Here is a 19411-nt window from a genome sequence, read left to right on the forward strand (position 1 = left end):
TAGCACGAGTGTCTTAATGAAATCGTTATTAGCTTCAATAATACTAAATAAAATGTTTACTTTCACAATATGTAACCGATTAAATTCGTAAATATTTTGTACGAAGAAAGGATCTCACTCGATAAATTAGTAATTACTATAAATTAATTATTTTTTTAATCTCGAGTGAGATCAATGTAGTATTTAACATAATTTAATAAAATAATAATTTGGTTGGAAATATAATGTAATTATATAGTCTAGTAATATTATAAATTAATAATCATTATCATAAATTAATATAAACTTATCAAACATCGGAAATTCAGATTAAAAAAGAACAAAAGTTTAGTTGTATTATTAATTATTAAAAATTTAGACGAAGGTATACTAGTTTTGTAATTCTATTATTATTACTCTATAGAATTAAATTAATAGTCTATAGAATGGTTTGAGTAAACCGAGAAATGAGAGAGAGTTCTCCTTGAACCAAGGATAATCAATAATTGATTCCCGGTTTATTCGTAAAATTAGATTCGTATCACCGAAACCAATTATATTCGCAAAATTAAAATCCGATCAACATAAACCGGTCGGGCAATTCCAATTTTGATGCTCCGTTTATTGAGCGTTTATTGATCTGCGACTGCGAGATCCATCTTCTTCTTCTTCTCCTTCTTCTTCTTCCAACGAATGTTCCTATGATCTCTGTGTATGAACAGAATCTGTAATCAGATCCATTGTAGAGAGAGATAGCCATTTCAATTCGAGGTAGCCAAAGATGTATATGGCTTACGGGTGGCCGCAGGTGATCCCGCTTCTACCTGGATCGCAGCGAGTCGTGTACCTTAAGCTCGCCGGCCGGCTATTACTGGTCGTTTCTCCGTCTCACCTGGAGCTTTGGGGTTCTTCTCAGGTGCTTTATCATCATCTCTCTGCATTTCGTAGTAATTGGAGTCTAGAGTTGGTTAACTTATATAGCTTTTTGTTTGATTTTCCCGCAATTAGCAACGAGTGAGGTTGGGAAAGTATATGAGAGATGACAAGTCGTTGCGAGAAGAAGGAGAGAATTTGCAAGCTGTGTGGAGTCCAGACTCCAAATTGATTGCTGTTCTTGTAAGTTCTTAGTCTCACTCTTTTCCTTTGCTAATTTCTGCTAATTGTTTAGTCACTATCAATCTTTATCCAGCTGAGAATTTATTGAATTGTTTATACAAAATCTTGTTATTGGATCTTCTCCAGATTGTTCTTTATGTGTAAGGATGAGAAAAAACATGTTTTTAGGTTTGATTGGTTGATGATTTCAGACATTCTAAAGCCTCTAATTTCAGTAGTATCTTATTTGAATCGTTTGATCAAGATGCATGAAAATTCGGAACTTGTGAAAAAACCAGTTTTTTGTATGTCTTCTCACCAATTATTTTTTGATTCGCAGACATCATCGTTCTTCCTTCATATATATAAAATTAAGTTTACCGATAAAAGAGTAAAACCCGGAGAGAGACAACCCTCGGAGTTGTGTTTTGCAACCATATCTCTTTTGCTAAGTGAGCAGGTCCCTTTTGCTGGCAAGGACTTGTCTGTGTAAGTGCTTTTTCTGTACGTGTCTCTGCCGTGCTCAACATTTGCCGTAGGAGTCTACACAGTTAAAACTCTGGGATTATAAATGTAAGGCCAATTCTTTCTCTCTCTGCAGGAGCAATTTTGTTAGGGACAGCAAAACTATGCTTTTGGGACTCTCCGATGGATCTTTATATAGTATTTCCTGGAAAGGAGAGGTAATGTACATCTGCTTCATCTGCATTGTTTGTTCTTGGGGTTTTTGAATTCTTTGTGCAAGATTCCTGATTTCTCATGTTTTGTTTGTCTTTGTAGTTTGGTGGAGCTTTCAGTATTGGCTCCCACCCTTCTGCTAGCAACGATGATAGACTCTTGTCCTACACTCTTGGTAATGGGCTAGTCTCTGGAGTAGCTTCACCAACACTTGCATCTGATGATAAATTCTCTACAAAACCGGCTATTGTTCAGCTGGAACTTTGCACTCGTTCCAAGTTATTGTTTGTGTTAAATTCGGATGGGCAGCTAGTAGTATGCTCTGTGAATAAGAAAGGTTTAAAGTACACTGAGAGTATTAGAGCTGAGAAGAAGTTGGGTGGTGATGCTGTTTGTGCATCAGTGGCTTCAGAGCAACAAATTCTTGCTGTGGGTACAAGAAAAGGGATGGTGGAGTTATATGATCTGTCACACTCGATCTCTCTCTTGCGAACAGTTTCTTTGCATGACTGGGGGTAAGCAACTTGTTACTATGAAAAGGGATGGTGGAATTTTGTGATGAACCTTTATTTTTTAATATTTGTTTTGAAAGGTTTGAGTATTACTATTCATCTGAGTAGTTTTTATTGTGGTGTTGTGTAAAGACCATAATATCATACTTGTCATACTACAACTGGAAGTTTATACGCCTTTGGTAGTTTTCAAGTTGTCTTACTGTGATTTATTTCATGCCCTTGATATTTTGGCTGCATCGTTAATAAAACTGTTTTAAAACTTGCAGTTATTCAGCGGATTACACTGGGCCTGTAAATAACATTGCATGGACGCCTGATAATTCTGCTTTTGCAGTTGGGTGGAAGTCGAGAGGACTTGCAGTTTGGTCTGTTTCTGGATGTAGATTAATGTCAACTGTCCGCCAAATTGGACTGACTTCTACATCTTCCCCTAAAATTAATCCAAAACAAGACTGTAAATACGAACCACTGATGAGTGGTACTTCAGCCATCCAGTGGGATGAATATGGATATAGACTATTTGCTACAGAGGAGGCATCATGTGATAGAATTCTTGCATTTTCTTTTGGGAAATGTTGCTTAAATAGAGGAGTTTCAGGAAAAACTTATGTTCGTCAGGTAATGTATGGTGATGATAGACTACTCATGGTTCAGGCGGAGGACACTGACGAGCTTAAGCTTTTACATCTAAAACTTCCAGTTGAGTATCATCATATCCGTTATCCCCTTTTGCTCATTCATCGTATCACTTTGAAATAAATTTCTTATATATATTTTCTTGGTCCAGGTTTCTTATATTAGCCAAAATTGGCCTGTTCAACACGTGGCAGCTAGCGAGGATGGGAAATACTTGGCGGTTGCTGGTTTACATGGCCTGATTTTGTATGACGTTAGGTTTAAGAAGTGGAGGGTATTTGGAGATGTCAGTCAAGAACAACAGATTCATTGCAAGGGTTTGTTATGGTTGGGGAAGATTGTCGTAATCTGTAACTTCATTGAAGCTTCTGAGACGTAAGTCCCGATCTATATTATTAGTTTCTAATCATGGTTCACTGGCTATATTTATTAATGTTTACAAGGAAGAGAAAGTGCCTTTTAATAGAAATGTGTTTGCTACTCTTCCAGACTTTTTTACATTAATGTGATAAACGTTTCTGAGCATTTTGTCTTTGAATGTTGTTTAATTTCACGTGTATGTTCGCTAATTATTGCAGATATGAGCTGCTTTTCTATCCAAGATATCACCTTGATCAGAGCTCTTTACTTTGTCGTAAAGTGCTGCTTGGCAAACCAATGGTGATGGATGTTTACCAGGATTATATACTTGTATCTTATCTTCCGTTTATCATCCACGTCTACCATGTGAAGATATATGGTGAATTGACACCTTCAAGCAAAGCAGATCTACAGGTAGTTAGTTATTCCGGTTCATTTCTTCTCTGCATCATTTTCAGTAAATTATACTTTTTAACTTCCAAATGTGAACGCTTGAGTTGCTTTTCATGCACCTTAAAGTGATTAAATGACAAACAGCTTTCCACAGTAAGAGAGTTGTCCATCATGACTGCAAAGAGCCATCCAGCAGCAATGCGATTTGTTCCTGATCAGCACCCGAGAGAAGGCGAATTGGATGAAGATAATTTGTCTTCTGATTTGTCAGAAAGGGAACCCTCAAGGTAATCATCAATAGAGTAGAATATCCTTTCAGTTTATGCTGTCATTCTAATTGCCTTTGTGGTCTCCATAGATGTCTTATACTGAGAGGAAATGGGGAGCTTTCACTTCTTGATTTGGTTGATGGACGAGAGAGGGAACTTACAGACTCAGTTGAACTATTTTGGGTGACATGTGGTCAATCGGAAGAGAAGACAAATCTTGTCGAGGAAGTATCTTGGCTAGATTATGGACACCGAGGAATGCAGGTAATTCCTCTGCTTCAAAGCTGCTTGTTATGCTCACTTTTCTTCTTCTTCTTTTTTTTTTTTTTTTTTTTCTTTTTTCTTTTTCTCGTTATAGGGTTGCCCTGCCCCTAAGTGTCTGACAGTAACTCTCTGTTTGATCCCTGTCTTTTGTAACTTTTTTTGATTTGTTTAACGCTGAGATTCTATATTATAGGTTTGGTATCCTTCTCTAGGGGATGATCCTTTTATGCAAGAGGATTTCCTGCAGGTATGCATGCTAGTAGAGTCCATTTTCACCGCCATTGGTGGCTTATCTTTTTGTTCTGATTTTTATTGTCTGTAACATTATTGTTTGACGACATTGACATTCAAACACATCCCTCTTATAAATTTCTAATTTTTTCATTGTTTCAAATGCATTTTTATTATGTTCCATTCTTCAGCTGGATCCAGAGTTGGAATTTGATCGTGAGGTGTATCCCTTGGGACTTTTACCAAACGTGGGCGTCGTTGTTGGAGTTTCTCAGAGAATGTCATTTTCGGCAAGCGCAGAGTTTCCGTGTTTTGAGCCTACACCCCAGGCTCAGACTATACTACATTGCCTGCTCCGTCACCTCCTTCAGGTATTGTTGGTCCTGGCTTCTCTTTTCTTAAGTTAGAATGATCCCTTCTTTCTTCCTTTATTCATTTCTCCTTTGCAATTTTTTTTTTCTCTCAGAATCTTATTCTGTTTTTCTCTTATTTTGGACAGAGAGATAAAAATGAAGAGGCGTTACTCTTAGCACAATTATCGGCAGAGAAACCCCACTTCTCCCATTGTCTGGAGTGGCTTCTTTTTACTGTTTTTGATGCAGAGATTTCTAGGTATCCAATTCCTATCAATCTTTATAACGTATCTCTGTTCTTTGTAATTTATACTTAACCTTCTTGTCTTGCTTCACCTAATTGATTTTTTGTACTGAACATGTGGCTTCCAAATTTCAAGGCCAAATCCAAACAGGAACCAGATTTCAGGACCTGGACATCTTAAAAAGTTATCCCTTTTGAGAAAAGCCTGTGATTTAATAAAAAATTTCCCCGAGTACTATGATGTGGTTGTGAATGTAGCCAGAAAAACCGATGCCCGTCACTGGGCTGATTTATTTTCTGCTGCTGGGATATCAACAACGTATGTTTCTCTATCTCTGTGTTTGGCTTTTGTTTCTTGTAACGTGTATGAAACTAGTTTTGTTTACTGTACTAGACACGTGAGCAGTTAGCCGTTGCTAAGATAGCAAACTTCACCAATCTTGCCTGCTCTTTTTGTTGAGTAAACTGTATTCTGTGCTACGAAACTTGATATTCTCTTTTGGGTTCTAGATTGTTTGAGGACTGCTTCCAGCGAAGATGGTATCGAACTGCAGCTTGCTATATCCTTGTAAGACTCAGAAGCCCTTAACCCTCGAGTATGTTTAGTTAAATAATGTTGTATCAATAAAACTGCAGTCTTCTGTTTGTTACTAGGCAAGTAGCAGTGTCAATTGTCATTTGATTAAAATCTCTTGGGACAAAAAAAGCGCATGGAGTTACTATTATAGAACACTGAAGAAATCTATTAGGTTATGTTTCAAATCGTACACTAAGTATAGAAATGGTGCAGGTGATTGCAAAACTAGAAGGTGTTGCTGTCAGTCAGTACTGTGCTTTACGGCTATTGCAGGTAATTTCGGCTGTAGCATGTTGAATTTATATCTTTCGAGTCCTTTCTTGTCAATTTTGTTCTTTCTGTTCTTAAGAAAGTTTATTTTTATATTTGCAGGCGACACTTGACGAGTCCCTCTATGATCTTGCTGGAGAGCTAGTATGTATTTGATGTTCTTGTTGTTTGTTTAAAATGGGCAATTCAAAGCTTAAATCCTAACTAATGATGTTATTCTATGACAATTATGCTGTTAGGTGAGGTTCTTACTAAGATCTGGAAGAGACATTGAGCAGGCGCCAACAGAATCAGATTCATTATCGCCTAAGCTTCTCGGTTTTCTTATTTTTGGCTCCAGCCACAAGAAATCATCACTCGATAAGAGGTGGAAACTACAACTCTGATTGTAGTTTTTGATTTTCTAGAGTGATACAACTGTCTTCTGATCAAGATTTATTTGTAAAACGTGACCCTAAATGTAGCTCCTCGTTCAAAGAGCAAAGTCCTCATGTTGCTTCTGTAAAGAGCATACTTGAAAGTCATGCCAGTTACTTGATGTCTGGTAAAGAACTTTCAAAGCTTGTTGCATTCGTCAAAGGCACCCAGTTTGATATTGTGGTACGTATACAATTTGTACCATTCACCTTTTCATGCTTGGAACCAATAAGGTATATAGTCATTCACTAACAATACCAAAATTCCAGGATTTTCTTCAACGAGAAAGATATGGTTGTGCGCAGCTGCAGAATTTTGCTGCAGGGCTTGAACTGATTGGGCAAAAGGTTAGAATCAACCCCCTTGTGGTTTCTTTGATGTTCAAAACTCGTTATTTTTCCCTCTCATTCTGCTGCTTGAAACAATTTGATAACTAAAACATAGATCCCTATCGCATCGTAAAAGTCTGCATATTTGAGTAAACTTATCTTACATCGAAGTCTAACTATTGAAATCCCTCAGCTGCAAATGAGTGAGCTACAGAACCGGTTAGATGCAGAGTTTCTATTGGCTCAGATGTGCTCCGTCAAATTCAAAGAATGGATAGTTGTTCTTGCCACTCTTTTACAACGGTCTGAGGTAAAAATCTTTTAGATTTCCACCGTAATCACGACTTTAAAGCATTCACAGTGATATAACCAGATTGTTTCATTATTTTGTCACAACACAGGTTCTTTATGATATTTTCCGGTATGATCTACGGTTGTGGAAAGCATATAGCGTGACATTAGAGGTAACAAACTCTTGTTTCCATAACAATCGATATCGATTTCATCACGTGCGGGTCTCCTCTTTAAAACATGTTCTTTGTTTCAGTCTCACTTGGCTTTCGCTCAGTACCATGACTTACTTCAGATTTTAGAGGCAAAACTCTCAGCGACCTCACGAGAAGAAAGCAATAGAGGTTCCATCTCTTGATAAATCATTTTATTTTTGAAGCTTTTTCACATCAAACATTTTCTGCCTGAGTTTTCACGTTCGTGTAGATAAACATAATTTGAGAAGAAATAAGAAATACATCACCTCACATACTTTTACTATTTATTTTGGTCACAATAGAAAGGAAAAGAAATGTAGAAGTCATATCATGTTTGGCCTAAATAATCGAATTGTTACAGCCTGAAATCGAAAATAAATTGAAAAAAACACTCTGCATTTTGTGTAATGTGCGTGTATATAAAACCATTGTTTTGTCCAACATAAAAAGATAAATGTATATGTATTTTGATTTACTATTCAGTATAACATGTTTTTATTCAAATCAATGAAGCTTGGAACAAAAGTATATGAGTGCTGACTAGGTGTAATGTTCTGGTCGTTATTATTACAAATAGTAGATTAGAGGTATTAAAAAAACAATCGGAGAAAGAAAAAGAGAGTTGTATTAAAATAAAACTGAAAAGTAAGATAAGCGTAAGCACCCGTGACCGTGAGTAAGTATGGAGGCGGCAGAAGTGGGTCGGCAGAAGTGGGGATGAGTGGAGTGAAAGTGGGACAACCCCAAAGTTCACAAGAGGCTAATTAGAAAACCAAAAAAACAACAATAACAAAATTGGAGATGCTCTTTTATGCAAAAAAAAAAAAAAAAAAAAGCAACAATAATGAAAATTAACATGGTTTAACACATTCTCATTCCTATATATGTTACATGCGTAACTGGAGATGCTCTTGTATGCCCCCCAAATTTGCATAGTCCATGTTACTTCACTTAAAGATAGTTTTATTTCTAACTTTTTCTTTATAAAAACTAACTGCCGTAAGTAGTAACTACCGAGTAGTATAAGATGGTAATGTAAAATTTAGTAGCCACGTCGAAAGTGACAAACAAGTGATGTATCTATACTCTACTCTCATAAGTCACAAGTCACATAGAGACAATCACCCATTCTTGTATCATATCCTTTTCAGATGCAAAAATAACCTCACACATTAAAACCCGTGAGTAAACAAACGAAGTAAAGGAATTGACGTTGTACTCACCTCACATTCTCTCCCTAGTTTAAACAAATTATGATTGTTATATGTTTGGAAAGATACATGCAACACATTTTAAATAATATGTTGTGATTGAGCCGAATGCTTATATGATTTTCTATTATACGTATAGCAATGAACACGATTATGAATTCGATTTAGAGTGATGATACAACCTTAATACCTTAATCCATTCAGGCTAGAGACCATAATAAGTTAACTTAATCTCCTCATCCTAGTCACTACTCGAATGCCATCTTTACGTTTAAAACAATTATGGCCACACTAACGATATACCTATGTTTGTTTGCTAGTATAATAAGGATATGTCTCTATTTGCTATCACTTCAGCCTTTTCTGAAGACAATGTTACCGCTATATCTTCCAATCAATTGATACCACTAAATGATAAAATCATTGCTAATCTTATAAGATCACCAAACACTCAGACAAAAAGTTTGAATCTTGCTTCTTCGTTTCTCCACTCTTTATCCGCTTATAAATACTCTTATTCTCTCCTCTTAACATCCTCATCAAACCATTTAGCCTCTCCACACTCACAAAGGGCTCACAAGTCTCAAGTAATTCTCTTTCTCTCTCTCAAGCACAAACACACACAAATGTATAAACAAACCCACCATTTTTGCTTTCAAATGTTAGTTGTTCACTATGTCTCATTTACATTAAACTCTCTTTTTCTTTTTCCCAAAAGTTGTTCACCAAAACCAATTGATTAGCTCTCATTCTCATAAAAAAAACAAAACTTTACAACAATTACTAACCTTTCACATGCACCCATTTATTTACCAAACTACGAAAAAAGATACAACCTTTTATATCTCTCTCTTTAACTAACTTAAGGAACTAACCATTCTCTCTTCCTTTTTTTTTTTCAGATACAAAACAATGAAGAACATACTAGCTTGCATAGTTACCATCATAACCCTCTCAAACCTCATAACCATTTCTCAAGGAAGAAGGGTATCACAGTCATTTGAAACATTTGAGTACACAGCAATTATTTGCAGATCCCACAGTGCCTCCATAACAGAGTACGGTGGTGTAGGAGACGGCAAGACGCTAAACACAAAGGCCTTCCAGAGCGCCGTTGATCATCTCAGCCAATACTCATCTGAAGGCGGAGCACAGCTCTTTGTACCCGCCGGGAAATGGCTCACCGGAAGTTTCAACCTCACAAGCCATTTCACTCTGTTTCTTCACAAAGACGCAATTCTTCTCGCTGCTCAAGACTTAAACGAATACCCAATTCTAAAGGCTTTGCCTTCGTACGGACGAGGACGTGACGCCGCCGGTGGAAGATTCGCTAGTCTCATCTTCGGCACTAATCTCTCCGACGTAATTATCACCGGTAAAAGTTTTATCCTTTTTTTCTTTTTTCAATAATTCGAAATTAGAGAGAAATAAACCTGAACCGTTGGATATTATTTTACAGGGAACAACGGCACAATCGACGGTCAAGGATCGTTTTGGTGGCAAAAGTTCCACGGTGGCAAGCTAAAATACACTCGCCCGTACCTGATTGAGTTAATGTTCTCAGATACAATTCAGATTTCAAATCTAACGTTCCTTGATTCTCCATCGTGGAACATCCACCCAGTGTATAGTAGGTATAGTTATATCCTGTGTCACACTCTCATCTAATACCATGCACACTCACCATAACCACCGTACGATTTAATTTATTAATTAAAATATCCCACGTGGCAGCAATATCATCGTAAAAGGCGTTACGATCATCGCCCCGGTAAAATCTCCGAACACCGACGGAATCAATCCAGGTTCGTCGCCGGTGATCAGATCGGATTAATTACTCCAAATTCTCCTACTTTATTTCTCTAATTTCGATTTTAATTTGAGTTCAGATTCTTGCACGAACACGAGGATCGAAGACTGTTACATCATATCCGGCGACGATTGCATCGCCGTGAAAAGCGGATGGGACGAATACGGAATCTCATTCGGAATGCCGACGAAGCACCTCGTGATCCGTAGATTAACCTGTATCTCACCGTACAGCGCCGCGATCGCTCTCGGAAGCGAAATGTCCGGCGGAATCGAAGACGTGAGAGCGGAAGATATCACCGCATACCAAACAGAATCCGGCGTACGGATAAAAACCGCCGTAGGAAGAGGAGCTTTCGTGAAGAACATATACGTAAAAGGAATGAATCTACACACGATGAAATGGGTTTTTTGGATGACCGGAAATTACAAAGCTCATGCTGATTCTCATTACGATCCTCACGCTCTACCGGAGATAACCGGGATTAATTACAGAGATATTGTAGCTGAGAATGTTTCTATGGCTGGAAGGTTAGAGGGAATCTCTGGAGATCCTTTTACTGGGATTTGTATTTCGAATGCAACGATTTCTATGGCGGCTAAGCATAAGAAAGCGATTTGGATGTGTAGTGATGTTGAAGGAGTTACGAGTGGTGTTGATCCTAAGCCTTGTGATTTGCTTGATGGACAAGAATCAGAGACGACGAAGAAGAAGATGATTGACGGTGGATGTGATTTTCCTACTGATGTGTTGGAGATTGATAATGTTGAGCTTAAGACTTGTAGTTATCAAATGAGTTAGCAAAGTTGTAGTCTTTTTCTTTGACCTAATTTCATATTTACGAAAATTTCTCTGCAGGGATTATCTGTGATTTTGGTTAACCAATCTGTGAGAAGAAGTATAAGTTATCGATAGAAAGTGAACAAATCCATGTGAGATTGGGAGATGAAACAGAGAAGCTGAGACAATGATTACTTGTTCATAAAGAAACTGAATCAGACCAGACTCTTTAGAAGTTTTCTCTTGGATTGTTCTATATGCCTCTCTTTCTCATGTCATGGAGGAAAATGGAAATGTTGAACCTTTTCCTGCAACAGAGTTGATCAAATCTCATTTTAATGGGTCTCTAAAGACTGTGTTGTGTCCAAAGGCAGCAACAGAAAGAAGAAACACGTACAATCTATGATGCAAACACAGATCAATGCTAAGCCAACACTCTAAGCTCTGGTTTTTCTGCTAACGAAAACAATGAAATCAACCAAAATAAAAAAGAGTTAATGTTGCACTTACTTCAGCTACGCACAGAAGTTGGAAGACCGCCTATTGGCAACAAAACCATTTCAATGTCGTCTAACCTTCGACTGCCTCTATTATCGTGACGTGACCTTCCGCTACAAGCAGAAGTTGGATGCGGTGTAACATCTTGTGAGCTTCTGCTGCAAGCAGTAGTATAAGTATTGTCAACACGTTGTGGCCTTTTGCTTTGGATTCAACTCCTCCACTTCGTGTTCATCATTAACCGAGAGGTTGAAGAAACTCATACCTCAAAATAAAGATGAGATTCTCACCTTACCTTGGATGATTCTTGCTATGGAATTACGTTATGATACACATAATGATATAAACATTATCATCACTGATCTCAAGCTTCATGATATGACTAATTCGGAGCAGGAATATTGGTTTGAGAATTATATATATGAACATAAATACAAAATGAAGAAAACTATATTACCATTCATTGAAAATGAGATCAGAAGATACTAGTGTAAGTGTTCATTATTAAGTTATTAATGTACCACTGTACCAGTACGAAGGGTTTTATTGTTCAGTACATAAAGAGATTACAACACTGAGAGAAAATGGGTAAAATTGAAAATCTTATATATCCAAAGTCATATTGTACAATCGAAAAGAAGATCATATAGGGTCATGAGTTCAATTTATTTGTTTCAAAATAGTTCCAAATGGATTTAATGTATACATATAGTATTAGAGGCATTGTCTAAAGATAAAGAAAAAATGAGATTTAATCATATATGTATGGTCCATGAGTTAACTCCCTAATCATTGAATCAAATAAACCGTCACGAATGATTTCACGTCCTTTAAAGGTTACATCAGACAAGTTGCCAATTTTCCTGAAGATTTCATCTAACCCATGTTCCAGTTTCTCGACTTCTTCTTTGCATTCCTCAATAGATTCCTTAAAGGACTCTTGAACAAGATCATCACCTTCTTGAATTGTAAGATACATCTTCTTCATTTTGGCAGCAACAGATTCTAACTCTTGGAGTACCATTGTTCCATCAGTGGAAATATTAACTCTTGTTTTGACGTTTACGATAGTCTGCAAATCCAAGAAATCTTTTTTCCACAATGATTGCTTCCAGACATATATAGGCAAAATATCTTTGTCGGAATTCGACAAAACTATCACAAAGACACTGCAGATATAAGCCGTAAGAACATTAGCCCCATAAAACGCCTTCATAAGAACCTTTGCTTCTTTTATACAATTCTTGACTTTATGAAAGTTTAATGATTCAACATATCTCCCAAGAACTTCGCGGCATTTCGATATTTCCGCGGTGATATTTTCCCTCCAACTATCAAGTGCGGAACAAATCTCAGTGCATAGATCCTCAGATTTCATTTCTAATTTATGCCTAAGGAACTTTAAGCAAACAATGCCATGGTTCATGTGACGAAGCAAGGACATAAAAGCGTTACACAGATCGAGCAATTTTGTATTTATGTTCATGTAATTCTCAAACCAATATCCATGCTCCGAATCAGTCATATAATGAAGCTTGAGATCAGTGATGAGAATGTTTATATCATTATGTGTATCATAAAGTAATTCCATAGCTAGAATCATCCAAGGTAAGGTGAGAATCTCATCTGTATTTTGAGGTATGAGTTTCTTCAATCTCTCGGTTAATGATGACTCAAAGTTGTTCAATAATAAATTTTTCTTTGGAAACAACATCCTGAAAAATTTCTTTGGCCGGAAGAAACATTGCGCTGTAATCCCTTGTTTTGAGATCATCTTGAAAAGATTCTGAGAAATAAAAAAAAGAAGTCATCAGAATTTCGATTTGTTTGATAAACTGTCGTTTATATGAACATTGATGTCCAAGAAAATTCGAAAGCAAAATCACAGTTCAATAATGAACGAGAACTATACCTTCCGAAGTCAAGAAATCACAACAAAATGTATCGATGTAGGTAGACGAGAAATGTACCACAAGTTTTTTTTTTTTATATAGGTATTACTGTATTATTGAGAGAGGACATCGTAATAAATATATAAGTATCCCGTGATGTGATTGATATAAATTAGGGAAGACATAATTTTGGCAAATCTTCTTCTGCCTACAGTAGTTATTTGATCAATAATCACATCTGGATTTATTCATTAATATATGGATATTTTGGGACAAAATCATTAATCTAAAGTTAATAAATATTATTTATATGACATATAAAGATAATTAAAAATTTGGCCTAAAAATATAATTCAAATTTACATTTTTAAAATTTTCTAGCAATAAGAGATACTTTCTTTTTAAAACAAAGATAATATTTTTTTATTTGATAAATGGTACAAATTTAAGTTAACACAACATAAGAAAAAGAAGCAAATCATAATATTTATATTTATATTCTAATTTGGCCTAATAAAAGAGTATCTTTATATTTATGTGATTGACAAATGACAATCTTTATATCTAGTAAAACAAAAATCAGAGGAAAAAAAAAACTAATCAGATCTTTCTGATTAGGTTTTGACATGTTTTTAAAATTTATCATTTGTAATTAACTAAAATTAAAACAATTTAAATTTTGGCATTTACACATGATCAATCCAAAGATATCAGAAGTCCAAAGTAATATTTCAATTTTGTAAATTTTGATTGAAAATAAGCAACAAAAAAAAACGAGCAAAACATATGCAACATTTAAACTTCATCCTTGTTTGGAATTTTTTTATATTTGATAGTTAGATAGTTTCTCTAGTTTCAATTTGAACCTGTTTATTGAATCATGTAATATATTTGTTATATTGAAATATACACAATCTATTTAATTTATACAAATTATTTTGTTATATTGATATATACGCAATCTATTTGAGTATAATCATAACAAATTTTAAGCTCGAAGCAATGGTGAATGAGGAGACATCAACTTTGGTGACCTAACATGTTCCTCGTACCTCATCGAAGATAAACTCAGCTTGAGATTCTTTTGAAAACTCTTACGTTTCTTGTTCTCCCTTTTGTTGTTGCAAATGCAGTTACAGTTCTTGTTCTTGTTGGCTCTGTCTCCAACCACAAAGTCTTTGATTCGTTCAAGTGCAATTTGGAGTGTGTCTTCGTCCATATTAGCAAAGCAGACTCGGAACCAACCAGGCTCAGAGCAGTGAAACGACGAGCCAGGAGAGACATTAATCTTGACCTTATTGATAATAACTCGCCAAAGCGCCATTTCGGAATCAAATGTCTGATCCTTAAGCATATGCCTCAAATCCATCAAAACGAATAAACCCGCGTTGCTTCTCAAGCAAGAAATCCCCATCTCTTCAAGCCCTTCCGTGAACATATGGTGTCTCTTCGCTACTCTTTTCGAAACCTCAACAAGAAAGTTATCGACAAAACTCTGATCAGACAACATAGCAGCTAGAAAACTTTGTGTCTGCGACGAGACCAATCCAAAACTCGACATCCTCCTTGCGCAGGACACAACAACATCGTTGTAAGAGTAAACCACTCCAACCCGGAAACCGGGAAGACCCATGTCCTTTGAAAGACTGTAGACGATATGAATCAGATCACGGTTAACATAATACATCTCTTGGATGATCTCTGCAACACTGATGAATCCCGGTTCCGCAAAAACCGTTGCTGCGTATATTTCGTCGCATACTAAGTGAATTTGCTTGTCGTTGATGAAGCTGACAAGGCTTTCAAGAGTTTCTCGATCGAGAGATGTTCCAAGAGGGTTTGAGATGATCAGGCCTTTGATCTTGATACCGGTTTCTTGGGCCTTAAGGTACGCTGATTCTAGGGCTTGTTTTGTAATCTGGAAATTGTTTGAGCTGCTACACTCCACAGGGATTATTCTAACTCCAGTTCTCCACCTTAAGTCTCTATCGAATCTGGAATTTTTAGTAAACCCAGTATAATTAGTACTGAAGAGAGCAAGTCAAGCAAGTGTTAATTAATGGTTTGACTTTTGTGAAGAGTCAATCGACAATTTGATCATAGTTGTAACTTGTGTGGACGGGGTTGCTTACCAAATTAAAATATTGAATCAATCAAATGAGGTATATTTCACAAATAATTCTGAAAAGTGAAAACCCATTATCAAAAGAGACTTTTGTTTTTTGACCTATGTAATTATGAAATCATTAGAACTTTTGCCCTTTTCGATTACTTTTATTTTAATATAGTATAATGTTTACTTATTCTATTTCATAACATCAAAATCCCTAATTCATGTGTCTTTTTAATTATTAATGACCAAAATAATATTTATTTGAATACTAGTAAAGTGTGTATATATACGTACGCAGCATAATAAGGAGTAGGGACGAGAAAAGCGTCGCCGGGATCAGCAAGACAGAACATGATCGTCTCATTTGCTCCGGTGGCTCCTCCGCTCATCACCACCCTCTCCGCCTCAAACCTCACCCGCCCGCCTCTCGCTCTCTCCATAAACGTCGCAATCGCCTGTTTATTTTCCGTCCCCAAACAAAACATTATTTGAAAGCAAATTATAGTTCTAGAAATATACAAATCTCAAATTCCTAAGATTATAATATACTCAATTCATAATCTTACATAAATGTAAGGTGTATAATTACTACCAAACAAGAGTACGTGAATGAGCATAAAAATACTTGATACTGTAACATATATAAGTATATAATAATTTAATAGATACTGTATAATAATAAAAAAACCTTATAAGAAATGAGATAAATACCTGTCTAAATTGTTTGAGACCGTGATAATCTTGAAAAACAGCAATGTCGGAGAAAGAGTCAATTCCCTCCGCCGTACAAATAGATGCCTGTGGATTTTCCTTTATCCATTCTTTGATCAAATCTGAACAAAGCTGAAAGCAAATCACAATAAAATAAACTAAATTAAAAAACTTATTAGAAGAAGAAAAAGTATAACGAACTCATTAGGATGTAACTAATAAGAAGACGAACTTGATTTTCGGCGAGACCCATTTGAATAACTCCTTGTGGATTATGAGTTGGATGAAAAGGATTATTGTCGTAAGCTTTCCAGCCATGGAAGTACGGCGAAGCTTCTCCATGTTTGTCACTCAAAGCTAATTTGGATAGAAGTTGATTCTCACATGCACCCTGAGACATTTATCCGTTCCAGTAATTTGAACAATGTGTGTGATTTTTGTGAATTTGATGGATTAGTTTACTTGTGAGTTGTGATATGTAAATGAATGGGAGCATTCGAGGATTATTTATAGTGGGATATTGAGAGCGAGCATATGAAAGAAACTTGTTTCCGTTATGAGGAAACTTAACTGAAATTTTCTGTTTTCTATAAAACTAGTAGTATTAATTTTGCGTGAAGTCAAACCTACGGCCAAAGCCCAAAATGTTTTTAGTCTTTTTTTTTCTTCATCTATGCCAATTATAACATTTTTTTTTTACAACGGAACTGTTATATGGCCAAAAAAAAGTCTTATTAATATTTATGAGTATCTATAATCAACAAATGAACAAACATTTAATTTCTGTAACTGAAAATTATAGTTTTGATATAAAAATAAATAAGAATTAATGATGATAAACAACTGTAGATTTTTTTAGACACACCTGTACCATGCAGATGGTACATTTGAAAATTTAAGAACTTTATATACTATGAAAAACATTGTAAGACAAAGTATACTTTGTGTTAAAAATACAGCCGCGACTTGGTATCACGGTAATAACTAAGTACTAATTACATTAAAAAGACTTTGTGTTTCATTAATTTTAGTTAAACAATTAGATCAAGCAAGAGGTTTTACAGACAAAAACAAATTAAAAGTCGAGAGTGTTTTAAAGATTCAACGGAGTAACAAATTAACAAGTTCAAGTCTTACGAACTCTATTATTAGACCCACGTTGATATAAGATTCGGGGGGAGATGTTTACCATGACTTGGTGTTTTACCTTTTTCAAATCATATGTTTTAAGTTTTAAAATTACTTGCGTGTCGACCGAAACGTAATCATGGTCTAATCACGTGAAAATAAAATTTCAAATTTTGTCTTTCTCCATTTTAAATTAGTTTAAGAGGAAGAAAATCATGTAGAGAGAATGGTAATGCCGTAATGGGTTGGTCGTTGGGTTTAGCTCCAAAGAGTTCTTCAAGGTCATTCATTATGTTTATAGTAATCCAACAAAATTAACATGTGAAAAAGTATTGACACGTGGAGCAGCCCACTGAATTGGCGATCAAAGATCTTTTTGGGCGGCTTTCTAGATTTACGACATAGTAAAACTCTCTCTACATTAATCTTTGCCTTAGATTGAATTGGTCGGAGATCGAAAAGACTAAAACTAGATGGACACGCTGTATGTATCTAAGTGGAGTGATTACTCGTTTTCTTAGAGTGTATTTGTAGGGAAAAAGAATACGTATACGCACGTACAGTTGTTAGGGGTCGGATTGGGCCTACTTGGCCCAATGCCCAAACCCAAGTCAAAAACCCAAAATAAGTTCCAAACCAAGGAGTATTAAGGCGAAGGGTAGTTTCGTCAAATCCCTCGATGAATGCCCTACACGCATAGTGCTATAAATACCGAATAGCATGTCCTGTCACGAGGGGGGATTCCGCCAGGACACTTAGAGACAAAGAATAGCCCGTCTCAAGTAGCTCGTCAGCTCACCCTTCTCAAGTAGCTCGTCCGTCTAAAGTAGCTTGTCAGCTCGCCCTTCTCAAGAAGCTCGTTAGCTCGCTCCTCATCGCCAAGCTCTTCAGCTCGCCTTTAAGCTCTTCAAGCTCCTCGGCTCGTCCTCAAGCTCGTCCTCAAGCTCCTCAGCTCGTCTTCAAGCTCTTCCCATCACTCAGCGACCATCTCCTCGCCTAGCTGTCAGCTAGTCAGCTCGTCCAACTCGTCTAGCTATCAGCTCATCCCTCGACTGCAAAACTCATCTACCTCCTCGCCTAGCGGCAGTTCGTCCATTGACTGCATAGTCCACCTATCTCGTCCCCCAGCTCGTCTACACCTTCAGCAAACAACTCGGTTTGTCCAACTCGTCTCTCTTCCACGGTTCATCCAGCTCGTCGCACATTTGCCGGCTCGTCAACTACCTGCCGACCTACCTCCAATGACGGCCTAGCTCACTTATTCTAATATGAACTACGTGTGGCTTGATCCCTTTCTAAGGGTACGTAGGCAACCTTTTACAAGGTTCAGCTATAAAACGAATAAACTCTATTCTTCCTCGGACATCAAGTTCGTCTTCCGGCCTCAAGCTCACCTTTCATCTACAATCAGCTCGTTCTTACTCCATCTATGCTCGTTGAAGAAATCATCCTTTGTAATCCGTCCAATTCGCCTAAGTCGCAGGCTCGTCTTTAATAGAAAGATTCTTCTTCCTTCCCTAGAGGTCCCATTTTCGTACTTGTGTGATTCGTGCATCAACAACAGTGACTGTGATATTAATTACACCAACTTCCTTTTATCTTGTTTTAGTCTTTAAAAATATTGATCCTTATTCCTTCGTAAATGCATGTGATGCTTTTGGCATTAAATCGTGACTAACAATATGACCAATGATCGGAACCAATGATCGGAACCAAAGCTAGAGGTTCAGCTTCCAAAGTTGTCAGTTTAAGTAAATGCATGTGATGTTTTTCTTTGTCAAATTGGTTGTAAGTTGTAGATTGTAACATAAAATCAATTCTTATTTGACGCATGATACAAAACCTAAATGGCGCTTGAAAATTCTGACGGTTAACTGTAACAAAAGCTCAAGAGGTGAAAGAGAATCTGTATTCTTAATTTCCATATCCATATTGTATAAGATTCGAGAAGAATATTTTAGTTCTACGTAGAAAATATACAAATGTTCCTCAAAACATAATAAAATGTGCGCACGTAATAAGTCGGAACAATAGGGCGAAAAAGGTGTACATTTGATAAATCGTGATTTATACACTAATGAAATTTAAGTGCGAAGATCTAACGGTCCTGACCCCTAGGGTTAGGGGAGTTATAATGATTAGTCAACAATTAAAACAAAACTAATCAACT

The 19411-nt window shown here is 36.5% G+C and overlaps 4 protein-coding genes across 10 annotated transcripts; 2 read left to right on the plus strand and 2 right to left on the minus strand.

Moving 5' to 3' along the window:
* Positions 1 to 562: 562 nt before the first annotated feature.
* AT3G61480 (Quinoprotein amine dehydrogenase, beta chain-like; RIC1-like guanyl-nucleotide exchange factor) lies at positions 563 to 7913 on the plus strand (the record flags this gene model as incomplete). Of its 2 annotated transcripts, none has more annotated exons than NM_001340105.1 (23): positions 563 to 895; positions 988 to 1095; positions 1415 to 1563; positions 1676 to 1757; positions 1855 to 2267; positions 2534 to 2966; positions 3055 to 3278; positions 3482 to 3677; positions 3801 to 3943; positions 4015 to 4189; positions 4383 to 4436; positions 4612 to 4791; positions 4920 to 5032; positions 5154 to 5336; positions 5528 to 5585; positions 5808 to 5867; positions 5967 to 6008; positions 6104 to 6231; positions 6329 to 6464; positions 6551 to 6628; positions 6804 to 6920; positions 7012 to 7074; positions 7158 to 7913. In NM_001340105.1, the coding sequence occupies 23 exons, from the start codon at positions 761 to 763 to the stop codon at positions 7257 to 7259; spliced, it is 3372 nt and encodes a 1123-aa protein (NP_001326817.1). The 2 variants fall into 2 exon arrangements, with proteins under 2 accessions (NP_001326817.1, NP_001319814.1); NM_001340104.1 differs by having other exon boundaries at positions 767 to 895; positions 1535 to 1563; positions 7158 to 7259.
* A 630-nt stretch (positions 7914 to 8543) lies between these two features.
* On the plus strand, positions 8544 to 11253 carry AT3G61490 (Pectin lyase-like superfamily protein). 5 transcript variants are annotated; one of them, NM_001340106.1, is made up of 5 exons: positions 8544 to 8970; positions 9212 to 9684; positions 9769 to 9943; positions 10044 to 10114; positions 10199 to 11253. In NM_001340106.1, the coding sequence occupies exons 1-5, from the start codon at positions 8642 to 8644 to the stop codon at positions 10918 to 10920; spliced, it is 1770 nt and encodes a 589-aa protein (NP_001327412.1). In that variant the 5' UTR covers positions 8544 to 8641; the 3' UTR covers positions 10921 to 11253. The 5 variants fall into 5 exon arrangements, with proteins under 5 accessions (NP_001327412.1, NP_191708.1, NP_974473.1 ...); NM_116014.3 differs by having other exon boundaries at positions 8544 to 8896; NM_001340107.1 differs by having other exon boundaries at positions 8822 to 8970; positions 10199 to 11193.
* Positions 11254 to 11323: 70 nt separating this feature from the next.
* On the minus strand, positions 11324 to 13171 carry AT3G61500 (BPS1-like protein; the record flags this gene model as incomplete). 2 transcript variants are annotated; one of them, NM_116015.5, is made up of 5 exons in its annotated part: positions 11324 to 11352; positions 11475 to 11510; positions 12205 to 12357; positions 12464 to 12566; positions 12647 to 13171. In NM_116015.5, the coding sequence occupies 5 exons, from the start codon at positions 13169 to 13171 to the stop codon at positions 11324 to 11326; spliced, it is 846 nt and encodes a 281-aa protein (NP_191709.5). The 2 variants fall into 2 exon arrangements, with proteins under 2 accessions (NP_191709.5, NP_001154683.1); NM_001161211.1 differs by lacking the exon at positions 11324 to 11352 and having other exon boundaries at positions 11411 to 11555; positions 12180 to 12357.
* Positions 13172 to 14277: 1106 nt separating this feature from the next.
* Positions 14278 to 16793, minus strand: ACS1 (ACC synthase 1; the record flags this gene model as incomplete). Its single annotated transcript, NM_116016.2, has 4 exons — positions 16346 to 16793; positions 16114 to 16245; positions 15697 to 15857; positions 14278 to 15283 (listed from the first exon to the last, which is right to left on the minus strand). Exons 1-4 carry the CDS (start codon positions 16511 to 16513, stop codon positions 14278 to 14280), a joined length of 1467 nt encoding a protein of 488 aa, NP_191710.1. The 5' UTR covers positions 16514 to 16793.
* Positions 16794 to 19411: the final 2618 nt, after the last annotated feature.

This window comes from Arabidopsis thaliana, chromosome 3 (assembly GCF_000001735.4).
Source record: "Arabidopsis thaliana chromosome 3, partial sequence".
NCBI classification, from domain to species: Eukaryota; Viridiplantae; Streptophyta; class Magnoliopsida; order Brassicales; family Brassicaceae; genus Arabidopsis; species Arabidopsis thaliana.

Bases quoted from the DNA above. Each gene is read 5' to 3' on its own strand.
- AT3G61490 (NM_001340106.1), top strand. From the start codon at position 8,642: ATGTCTCTATTTGCTATCACTTCAGCCTTTTCTGAAGACAATGTTACC. The intron at 9,685-9,768 runs GTAAAAGTTTTA...ATTATTTTACAG, and splicing joins CTCCGACGTAATTATCACCG to GGAACAACGGCACAATCGAC. The intron at 9,944-10,043 runs GTATAGTTATAT...CCCACGTGGCAG, and splicing joins ATCCACCCAGTGTATAGTAG to CAATATCATCGTAAAAGGCG.